General features: G+C 53.6%; 1 protein-coding gene across 3 annotated transcripts in view; it reads left to right on the top strand.

Annotated features, from left to right (window-relative positions):
* MIB2 (MIB E3 ubiquitin protein ligase 2) overlaps positions 1–11,584 on the top strand; it is a 50,113-nt gene that overhangs the window by 28,939 nt on the left and 9,590 nt on the right. For all 3 annotated transcript variants that reach the window (XM_069079225.1, XM_069079226.1, XM_069079227.1), the window contains 2 exons: positions 4,815–5,091; positions 5,555–5,726. In XM_069079225.1, coding sequence (XP_068935326.1) covers positions 4,845–5,091; positions 5,555–5,726 — 419 coding nt within the window. In that variant the 5' untranslated portion in view covers positions 4,815–4,844. The remainder of the gene's footprint in view (positions 1–4,814; positions 5,092–5,554; positions 5,727–11,584) is intronic.

Here is an 11,584-nt window from a genome sequence, read left to right as displayed (position 1 = left end):
ATTTGGAACTCAGAATCTTGTGGAAATGAATGTTGGAAACTAAAAACAAATAAATAAATTGAAAAAAATGACAACAAAAAACCAGCACCTAGATGCCAGGGTTGCAGTGAGGATCAGATGAAGAAATGTTTGCCTCGCACACTGTGTCTGACACATAGTAGGCTTGTTCTCTTCCCTTCCTCCTTTTGTAATCCTGTGGATTTTGTTTTATGCATTAAAAAACCCAGTTCTGAGAAGGGCTTGCTCGGCTTTCCCAGACTGTCATAGGGGCCCGGGACACAGAAGAGTTCCAGGACTGTTGCTGTTTAGTTTGTCTTTGGGCAAAAATCTTAGCCACTAGGTAGCTGCAGAAAATACTGCCAGCTGGTCCTAACTGAGTGCCTGCTGCTAGATGTAAATACAAGAGAACATGAACTCTGGTTTGGGAATTCTTAATATTTCTTCTCCTTTCATTCTACAGACAGGCTGGGAGCATAAGCTACAGGCATGGCCTTGGGTTTAGCACAGAGTTCGAGAGATGCTTCTGAGGGGGAGATGGCACAACCCAGGTTCTGACCCGCAGGCCTTGTCCCACAGATGGAAGATGTGGGTAGCAGGTGCTGTAGGAATTAGGAGGAAGGAGAAAATGCGCTAAGCTCAGCAACCAGTCAGGGAAGGCTTCTGGAAGGAGGTGGCAGACAGATGGAGAGGAAGGCCTTTCAGGCAAAGGAAGTGGTGTGAGCAAAGGTGTGTAGGTGGCATATTAGAGGGCCTGCCCCACAGCAGAGGGGGCATGTGGCAGTGGAAGATGAGGCTGGCAGAGGTAGCTGGTGCTGGGTCATGGAAGGCCTTGGGCAATTCTCGCAGTTTGAGATGGGAAAGTACCACACCCCAGCACCAAGGCTGCCCTGTGTTCAGGGAGAGCAGGACCTGGGAGGTGAGGCTGTTTCCCGGCATGGGCCCCAGGCCCTCAGACTTCCTGCTGCTGCCATGGCTGTGGGGGCCTGAGCCTGGGGACTCCCCGTCATCCTCAGAGTTGAGAGGCCATTAGCAGCCTTGGAGCTATCCCCTAGCCCTGTCTGTCTGATGAAGCGGGAGAATGGTCAGCTTGACTGAACCAATCTTGGCTTGTGTAATCAGATGGAAGGCTCCGTTAGCGGTCACTTGTCTGGTCAGACCCGTGTCCCTCACAGACAGCGCCGACCAGAATCTCTTTCCCTGGACCCTCCTAGGGGAATCGAGAAGGCACCTCCAGCCTTGGCAGGAGATTGAGGTCGGGCATGTTGCTGCCCAAAGGTTCTGCCTTGTGTAGCAGGCGCTGCTGCTGGGATGCAGGGTCTGCCTGGGTCACAGTCTTAGAGAGGGAGGGGGGAAAGATCAGAAGCCCCAGGGAGACCTGGTGCCGAGCCCACGTGCTGCCAGTCTTGGTCATCCTAGGGTAATCAGGTAAACTAATCAGAAACGTCCATTTCTTTCTTTTAAGAATTTAAACTTTTTTATTTTTATCACACCTCTTTCCTATTATGTCCCCTATCCCTCCCCCCCCCACCCCCCCCATTAAACACCCTTCCTCTGTAAAACAGGAAATTGTTGAAGAGAACCAGTCAGCACTGGAGCTGTATTTGGTCTTGGATATACGACATTTGGCACCTGTAGGTCCTCACCTCTCCTTGTGTCTTTTCCAGTTTATCTGAGTGTGGCTGCCCTTCAGTGGCCCAGTTCTTGTGGCTGTCTTTTTCTTAGTTCTGAATCCTCCTCACCTTTAGTCCATATATCTTCCTGTGCTGCTAGGAATCCCTCATTCTTGTCATAAAAAAACAAACGTCTGAACCTGACTTGATTAGTAGAGGATTGACACAGGTCAGTGTCCTCCCAGTAGCCAGCCTGCCCTGGCAGGAGCAGGACTGGACCTGTCCTGGGGGTGCCCCCGGCCTATTTCCTATGCACAGTTTTTCAGCCCTTTCCTAGTCAATGGGCGGGCACTCACTTTGTTTAGAGTTCTTTGCTACCACAAAAAGCACTTCTGGGAATGTTTTGGTAATGTGGGGCCTTTTTTTCCATTTTTGGCCTCCAAGGACATTCAGTGATGTGACCTCTGGGTCACGCAGACTTCAAAGGCCACACTTGAGGACCTAGAGGGCCACGCAGTCGCTGCCCCTGGTAGAAACAGTGGAGGGCAGGAGCCGGCACACCGCTGCCTGGCCCAATGCCTGTTCGGGTGCTGCTGGCCAGCAGAGAAGATCTTCACATTTTTAAATAAAATAAAACTTCCTTAAACACATCCTTAGCTCAGTGGTGATAGAAAGCTCCGCGCCATTGGCTGCATTTCGCCAGCCTGGCTTTCAGGGCTTTTTCTTGCTGCCTTCCCAGTGGTTTTCCAGAATGGTTGGATCAGTTCACGTGTTAGCCAACTGCGTGTAAGCTTGGCTGTCTCTTCATAGGCCCTCTCACAGTGAATGAATGTAAGGAAAAACCTTGAGTAAGCACTTCCTAGGCCCCAGGCCTGTGCTAAGCCCCGGGGATATGCTTACCAAAGGGGAATGAATGCTCTGACCTCCCAGCCTTCTGTGCTCTTTGGGGGAATTGTGGCCCGGGAGGGTGCTTAGATTTCTGGCTGCGTGGAACACACATACAACCATACACACACACACACACACGCACACACGCACGCACACACGCCTGGAAAGTCTTTGGATTGCTGAGTGGCTAGAGCAGAATATGACTGGAGGATGTGCTATGATGGTGGCTTCCCCAGACTGGCTGCACGGACTAGTTCTGCTTGTCATGTTCTTTGGCAGTTTGCTGAGTGTGAGATAAAGGCTCAGTTGTTTGAAGTCGTATGTCTTTTTTATCAGTGATTTGGAGAATTTCTATCCTATGGTTGTTGAGCGTTTGTAATTCTTTTTTTTTTCTTTCTTTTTTTTTTTTAAGCAATTGTGGTTAACTAACTTGCTCAAGGTTACATGGCCAGTTATTTCTGGGTGTGGTGCTGAGTGTCTGAGCCCGGATTGGATCCCCCAGGTCATCCTGACACTGGGGCCCGTGCTCTTACTCGCTGAGTCACCTGGCCACCCCAAGTGTTTGTAATTCTTTTGAAAACCATTTGGAACTTTAGTGTTTTCATCTGTAAAATGGGTATGATATTTATCCTGCTGCCTCACAGGACCGTGGTGAAGAACGTGCTTTGTTTACCCACAAACCCCCTATAAATGGCACCTGTTACTGCTCCTGTGGTCCCAGGCACACAAGTAATGTCAGAGGAGAGCTAGTGGTAGGTTTTGTGTCCTAATAAGTTTAAAAGCAATTTAAAATTTTAAAAAACTATTATGAACGAACACTCTTATGCCAGAAACTTAAAGCGAGAGCTGCACAGGGGATTGCACAGGGAGCCCGAACTGCAGGCTTCTGCGGTGCTTCGGCCTGCTGCTGTCCCTGGGGAGCAGGTACCCTCCTGATTGGGGTTGGGGTGGCTTTTCATGAGGCGGTGGATTTGGGTTCAGATGCTATCTGTGTGCAATAACTTTGTATTATTCTTCAGATGGAAGCCCCCAGGGCCCTCTCACAAATGGACCCCCCAGAGCTACCTTAAATTACAAATAATTTGTGGGTCCGCCTCCACTCAAAACCGTGGCTCATAAGCCCCACTTTGTTCTTTTACTAATTCAAAGCAAAGGATTGTAATCAGCCCGTGGAGCAAAAAAGGGGACCAAGAGCCCCTCTACACTTGGGGGCGCAAGGGGATACCCACGTGGCCAGGGAACAAATGAATGAACGTGGAAGGACAGTAGCCAGCTGGGAAATGCACAGGGATCCACATGGGCTGGGCAGCTCCCCCTGGGAGCCCTGCGTGGCTGGGGCTGCTCCCCTGGGCCACTGCTGCCATCTGCTGGGCATGGTCTGTAGCTCAGTGCCCCACCGTGGCTGCAAAGATGGGGCCTCAGAGGCTTGCCCAGTCTGAAATTATATTTGACTTTTCACTCTCAGGATGCTAGTTATGGTTTAAGTGGAAAAGGAAGGAGAAGGGAATGAGCGTTTATATAATACCTACTGTGTGCCAGAGACTGCCAAGTGCTTTACAGAAATATCTTGTTTGGTCCTCACAGCAATAGCCCAGGGAGGTTCACACTGTATTATCCCTGTTTTATGGTTGAGGAAACTGAGGCAGGCAGCTTAAGTGACTTACCCAGTCACACGTCTAGAAGCTGCAGAGGCTGGATTTGAATTTAGGTCTTCCTGTTTTCAGGTCAAGAGCTGGTGATGACTGCGCTCCTCTCCCTCACCCCCAGAAATCGATCTGCTGAACCCTGTGTGTGTAGAGCAGAAGCTGAGCTGGTGGGCAGCCTCATGCCTGCCTTGGGTGGCTCTCCTGCCAAGTTCTATCTTTCTGGCCTCCTCCAGGCAGCAGCAACAGACGTTTGGACAGGATTCCTGAGAGTGTGTGTTGGGGGCGGGGGGGGGAGAGCAGTTGACCAGAAGTGTGGCCATTGTCCCACAATCCCAGGTCAAAGCTGGGGGGGAGCTGGTGAGGTTGGACCCCCTCATTTTCTGGATGAGGAGGCCAGGCCCAGAGAAGGTGGTGAACTGCCCTGAGGCACACAGTGATGGAGGAACCTCCTCAGGATTAGGACCCAGGCTCTGATTTTTTACCCCAGCAGCTCCCCAGAGATCAGCGAGCCCTTCGGCAGGGCCTGCCACAACAGCAGCAGGCTGTCTCCACCGAGGCAGGTTTCCAGTGAGGACACTGGCCTTGCCGTCCTCGGGGAAGGTGGAGTGGATTTGTGCCTGGCCTGGGTGGCGGGCTCCTCTGACTCTCCTTTTGTGTTCTTTGTCCTCAGGAGCGTTGGTGAGCAGCTGTGCTGACCACCATGGACTCTGACTGCTATGCCAGCATGCAGGTGGGCATGCGTGTGGTGCGAGGGGTAGATTGGAAATGGGGCAACCAGGACAACGGCGAAGGGAACGTCGGCACCGTGGTGGAGATCGGCCGGCAGGGCAGCCCTACTACGCCTGACCGGACGGTGGTGGTCCAGTGGGATCAGGGCACCAGGACTAACTACCGAACTGGCTTCCAGGGCGCCTATGACCTTCTCCTCTATGACAATGCCCAGATAGGTAAAGTGAGGCCCGGTGGGGACACGAGTCATTATAACAGATCATGTTGATAGAGCCCATTGAAGTCCACAAAGCTCCTTATGTTACCTTGTTCATGCTCACGACCACGCTGGGGGGCAGATGCTGTTGTCATCCTCACTTTACGGATGAGGAAACTGAGGTAGACAGGTTCAGTGACTTGCCCAGGGTCACACAGCACATAGGTGTCAGAGGCCAAGTTTGGCTCAGGTCTTTCTGACTCCAGGTCCAGTGCTCCCTCCTCTGGCTCAGAGCCGTTGACTCTTTCAGGCCCCTGGTCGGGCATGGCTAGGCTCCGAAGTGAGCTGGGGTGGTGAGCAGACCCAGGGACTCCTCCCCCTTGCCTCGCTGGGGCCCTTGGCTTGGCACCCAGCTCTGCTTCATCGGTGGCGGGCACAGGGCAGGCGGGGGAAGGGCAGCGGGTGAGCAGGAGCTGCCCCCGCAGGTGTCCGCCACCCCAACATCATCTGCGACTGCTGTAAGAAGCACGGGCTGCGTGGCATGCGCTGGAAATGTAAGATCTGCTTCGACTATGACCTCTGCACACAGTGCTACATGAACAACAAGCATGACCTGTCACATGCCTTCGAGCGCTACGAGACCGCGCACTCGCGCCCGTGAGTACTCCCCCCCCCGTCCCCCTCCCCCAGGCTCCCTGCCCAGCGCCTCCTCCAGCTCTGTGGGGCAGCTCTTGGGATGCCCTCACTCAGGGACACGCTGATCACCCAGGGCACTGTAGTCACCAAAGAGGGAAGTAAAAATAATGAAAATAACTGACACTTATATGGCACCTACTGTGTGCGACACACCCTGCTAAGTGCTTTACAAACATTTCATCTGATCCTCACAACCTGGAAAGAGAGAGGTGCTTTGATGATCCCATGACAGATGAGGAAACTGAGGCAGGCCAAGGTGAGTGACTTGTCCAAGACCAGGCACTCCCTCTGGGGCTCTGGAGGAGACAAGTACAAGAGAACTAGATGAAATTAGCACAAATCTGTATAAAGGAGCAACCCCCAAGGCACTCTGAGAAGAGGGACATGAGCAGTTGGGAGGCCTGCAGAAGCTTCATGCAGAACATGCTGATTGGGCTGCATCTTCAAGGAAAAAGCAGGGCCTTGGTTACGTGGAGGAGAGTGGGGAGGGCATCCCAGGCATGGAGCATGGGTATTGCAAAGGCTTGGAGGGGGGAAATGGGTGCTGTGTGAGGAAGAGAGAGACCAGTTTGGCTGGATCAGGATGGGGGGGGGCGGTGTCGGGGCAGGGGAGAGAATGCTTAGGTCAGGCCCGAGTTGGGTGGGACTGTAAGGGCTAAACTCAGGTTTTGTCAGAGAAACAGGAAGAAGGAACTAGCTTTGATTGAGTGCGGGGGGTGTCTGTCCTGTAGTCAAATCTTGGCTTAAGGAAAGTGATTTGGGAGCAGTATGTGAGATGGACGGGGAGGAGGAGCCACTTGGGGCAGGAGGTGAGGAGCTTTGGGGAGTGAGGGAGAGAGCGGGGGCTGGCGCAGTGCTGAGTTCCCCAGTGTGGGATGCCACGGGATGGCAGAGCCTATGATGGGCAGATGCCACAAGCTCCCTGCAGGCCCAGGCGAGGTTGGGGGAAAGGCCGCCCAGGCTCCTGAGACCATGTGGATCCTCTCTCCATCCCAGCCCTTTAGCTTTCCCCTGGGTGCGTGGGTGCCTTTGTCCCTGGGCTGGGATCAGGAGGATAGGAACTCCATGCCCAGGGCACATGAATCCGCCCTGGAGGCCCCCTCAGGCTTGGAGTTTCCTTCTGACTGGGGGTGGGGGGAGTGGGGATGGGACGCAGCCGGGCTGACCTGCCTGCTAGTAGGAAAGGCCCAGGCTAGACCCCCCCAGCCCCCAGCTTGGCTGGGCCATCCCCATAGCATTCCCAGGCAAGTGGCAGTCCATGGCCTCCCTCTGCCAGGGCTGCTCAGGCCTCCCACTTCCTGTTTCCTGGGGCTTGGAGCCAGGCCCTTTCAGGGGCCGTAGGGGTGGGATTGGCCTGGACCTGGGAGCGACACACACTTCTGTGTCTTGAGTTGTTGGCCTGGACGCTTTGGGCACCTGAACAGAATTGTAATAAATCATCGCATTGAGATTAACCAGAATCTGGCCCCAGTGACAGCTGAATCCTTAGGACATGGAATTGGGAAGGGGAAGGTCCCACCGCACAAGCCTCATACTAGCAGAGGCTGGAAAATGGGTCCAGCCCAGGCTTTGCCTGGGAGGCCAGAACCTGGGAGCTGAAGCCCCCAGACCCCACTCTTGATGAGGCTTCCGTGTCTATGGGGCTTTTTACACAAGTTACCACTTTTGAGACTCACTGGTGAGGTAGACACAGTAAAGATTATCCCCATTTTACAGATGAGGAAACTGAGGCCCCCAGAGGTTACATGACTCATCCATGGTCCCACAGCTCTAAGTGTTGGGTGGGGGGATTTGAAGCCAGGTCTGGCTGTTCCCTCTCATTCTCCTCAGCCCCTCAGGAGCAGCGGGGAAAGCTTGCTCGTCTTGCCCAGGCTGTCCTCTCCATCCCAGCACTGAATGTGGGGGGAAGCCCCAGCTCTGCCCTTCATACTGTGTGACTTGGAGTGACACACTTGCCCTGTCTTGGCCTCAGTTTCCCTCTCTGTAAAATGAGGGCATTGGACCAGGGGACTCCTGAGGTCCATCCTTATGTCCAGTACGTAAAGTCCTGAGACAAGAAGCTCCCCAGGGAGTGGTTCCTGCAGCTTCTTTCCCAGCCTCCCATGAAGATATGAGGAAGCCTGTTCCAGGGCCTTGCTAGCGGCTCCCTCAGGGCAGGGGGGTTTCTTTGAGCCAACCTGCCTCAGGAAACCCTCTCTTGCCTCACAGCCCGGGGCTGCTGCCCTTGGGCGGGGAATAACAAGTTTGCCCAGATCCCCTCTGGCTTCTTGCTTCAGTTTGCTCGCTGGGGAACTGAAAAAAAAAAACACAGGATATGGAGTGAGGCCTGGACATGACCCTGATGTGATTTCTAGTAGGGGGTCCCAAGGGTAGGGCCCCTGCTTCCATGTAGCCCCATTGAGGGTTCCAGAAGGAGCCCATTGCTGGGCAGAAGCCAGCCCTTGGCTTATGGGCCACTATCCCAGGCCCCTTGTCTGCAGCAGCCCACCCAGGCTCCCAGTGAGGGATCAGGGAGGGCCCACTGACATCACTGGGGGCTGGCTTTACCAAACCAGTGACTCCACCGGTCCAGTTTTATAGACACAGAGTGTACAAGTTAGAAGGAAGCTCCCGCCTTGTGGGGCACTCACAGAAACAGAGGCCAGGAAGGCTGGGGACTGGCCCAGTCACACACTCATAGAGAGCCATGTCTTCAGACTCTCAGACCTGAGCTCTCTAGAGCAACCTGAAGGTGACAGGACCATAGATTGGGGGCTGAAAGGGACCTTGGAGGCCAGCAGGTCCAACCCCCTCCTTTTACAGATGAGGAAACCGAGGCAAACAGGTTAAGTGACTTGCTTAGAGTCACAGCTAGTAAGTGTCTGAGGCAGGATTTGAACTCGGGTCTTCAAGCCCAGCAGTATATCCACTGGGTCAGGCCCTGCCTTATTCAGACTTGCCCCATCTCTCTTTCCATGCTCTGTCTCCAGGAACTGTTGGGAAGATCAGGAATGTGGAGAATTGCTTCCTCCACAGGCAGGGGCTACTTAGGGAAGCTCAATGGCCTCATTTGGGGACCCCATACTCAGCTTGAGACCTAGGAACCACCCCCTGCTTTGCTGTCCCCCACCTGAAGGGCCTTTCAGCCCCCTGTGAGCAATATAAGCTCTCCCCTTTGGCCTGAGGTTGGGGTCTCTCCACATCCACTGTGACCCACAGACCCAGAGGGGTTACTTAAAGCCCTTCTTTATTTAGAGGCCACAGGTCTTCCTGAATGCTCCTGGATATTCACTGAATGTGGTAGCGGTCTGTTTGCTTACAGTATGCCTGCTCAGCCTAGAAGACCTTGGCATTTAGCCCTCTCTCTTCATTTTCCAGCCCTGACGAGGGTGTGACTTGTCCAAGGTGCTATCACTAGTTGGGGCACCCATCTGCATTCTTAGAGGCAGAATGATGGGCAGTGTCAGGCCCAGAGCTGGGGGGACTAGAACAGCCAGGGTGCAGTAGTGTGGGGCCCGGGAGGGAGGGACCCTTCTTCTGTTGATGTAACTACCCCAGCCCATGCCCCTCTGACAGGGGAGCGGCCCACGCATCTCTCTCCCATATGTATCTTCGGGGGCCAGTCTGAACAGGAAAGAGAACCTGGGCTTGGCTGCACTGCTCAGACCCCTGTAGAGCAGGGCAGTGAGGCTGGCCCTCTCCAGGCAGGATGGAGCACAGCCAAGCCGACGGACTTCCTGTTCCCAGCACATGGCGCGCCATCATCTCCAGCCCCTGTGCCTTCGCCAGGGCTGTGGAAAACAATCCCCCCTTTCTTCGTCCCTGCGTTTGGGTCCAAGAGCTTCACCCTCTCCCGATGCAGGCCTGCGCCTCCTCTGTCTGAGCTCCCCACGGTGCTGAGACATTAAGGGACTTGCCCAGAGTGGCGTGACCATGAGGATGGCTCTGTCCATTGAGGCTGCTGCCTCTCTAGCTCCCTCGATGGCCCCCTCCCCACCCAAGCCAAAGCAGTCTGGTCCTTGTGCCCCATCCCACTATTAGGTTTTATTGGGTATTAACTTAGCTGAGCGTATGTTGTCTCCTCCTCCGTTTGGTACATAGTAGGTGCTTAATAAAAGCTTGTTGGAATGGTGGCCCTGTAGAGGAGGCAGGGGTGAGGGGTGGAGGGAGGTCCTGAGGCATAACAAGGGACAGGGGAGTGCAGCTCTAAATAGTCTGTGATGTGCGGGGCAGGTCAGTGCAGTCCCTAGCTGGAAGCTGGGTTTGGGTTTTTAACTGTGTTACTGCCTGAGCTGTCCGCAGAATCTTGAGGAAAAACCAGTGGTTCAAACCAAACTCCAGGCTGTGGGTCACTGGGGCCTGGCTGGCTCTCTGAGAAGGGGATGGAGCTGCAGACCAAGCCAGGTGAGCGCTCATGGTCAGAGCAGGGGGCCCGGCTTGAGTGGGCCTGCTGCTCTGTGGGCAGAACCAAGGAGACCTTGGGACCTCAAGGCAGGTCATATCACTCCCTGGCCAAGGGCTTCTTCTGCTGCCATCTTGCCTTTGGAGTGCCTAGGACTGAGTGGGGAAGACCTTGGCCTACGTTGGATTGTCACAGTTCTGATAGAGAGCTATAGACCTGTTCAAGCCCTGCCCTATGTTCTGGGGTGCCTGGTTGTAGACCTGCCCCACCCCCCCAGCCTTTAGTCTCACTCAGCTTTTAGGCAGCCCGAAGTCTTTCTTCTAGTTGAGCTGGTCACTCCCTTTTGGGCCCACTCCGGCTTACCCAGGCACTGCTCTGCGACTATTGGCCTGTGGTTCTTAAGCCCCGCTCATCCCGGAGATGTGCTCTCAGTGCTGGGGCTGAGTCCTTGCCCTCAGGGAGCTTATAGGTGTCCACTTGTGTTCCAGATGTGTGGGCTGACCAGCCCTTTGGCCTCTGTAGGTGCAGGACCCTGAGGCCGCATTTGCCTCCTGGGCTGCCACCTCACCTAAGCCACATGGGACATGCACTTATCCCACCCCCAGTCTCTACTTTAAATTTATCCTGGTTAAATCTCATTCGTTCAGGTCCCCAGTGCCAGCTGGAGATCTTTGTGGAACATGGTCAGTTGTCTTGTCATCCATTTGCTTTCATTGGCGTTATTGATCAAAATGGGAACAGAGCAGACTAAAAGGACTGAGCCCTGTGGCACTAACCTAGAGACGTACCTTTGGGTTGACCATGATCTGATCTAATCAGCTCTCTTTGGAATGGCAGGGCAGCAGCTCCTGCTCTGCATAATGGGCTTTAAATTTTTAAATAGTATTTTAGTTTTCATTTATAGCAACCCTTTTTGTGGTGGCAAGAATTGGAAACTGAGAAGATGCCCATCAGCTGGGGAATGGCTGAACAAGATGTGGTATGAGAATGTAATGGAATACTGGTGTTCTATAAGAAACGATGAGCAGGCAGACTTCAGAAAAGCCTGGAAAGACTTACGTGAACTGATGCTGAGCGAGAGGAGCAGAACCAGGAGAACGTCGTATACAGTGACAGCAGCACTGGGTGAGGACCAGCGTTGATAGACTTAGATCCTTGCATTGCTGAGAAGAGCTAAGACAGTTCTAAAAGACTCCTGATGGAAGATGCTGTCCACATCCAGAGGAAGAAGTATGGAGTCTGAAGGCAGATCAGAGCAGACCGTGGGCGCCTTTTTTGTTGTTTTATCTTTCTCATGATTTTTCCCTTTTGTTCTGATTCTTCTTTCACAACATGGCTAATATAGAAATATGTTTAACATGATTGTACATGAATAGCCTAAATCAGATTGCATGCTGTCTTGGGGAAAAGGAAGAAGGAGCGGGGGGCAAGGGGAATT

The sequence above is a fragment of the Petaurus breviceps genome, unplaced genomic scaffold (genome assembly GCF_028583685.1).
Source record: "Petaurus breviceps papuanus isolate PSGF00001 unplaced genomic scaffold, PetGlider_PUasm1.0 91041, whole genome shotgun sequence".
Classification (NCBI taxonomy): Eukaryota; Metazoa; Chordata; class Mammalia; order Diprotodontia; family Petauridae; genus Petaurus; species Petaurus breviceps.
This window is presented reverse-complemented; position numbering and strand designations above follow the sequence as displayed.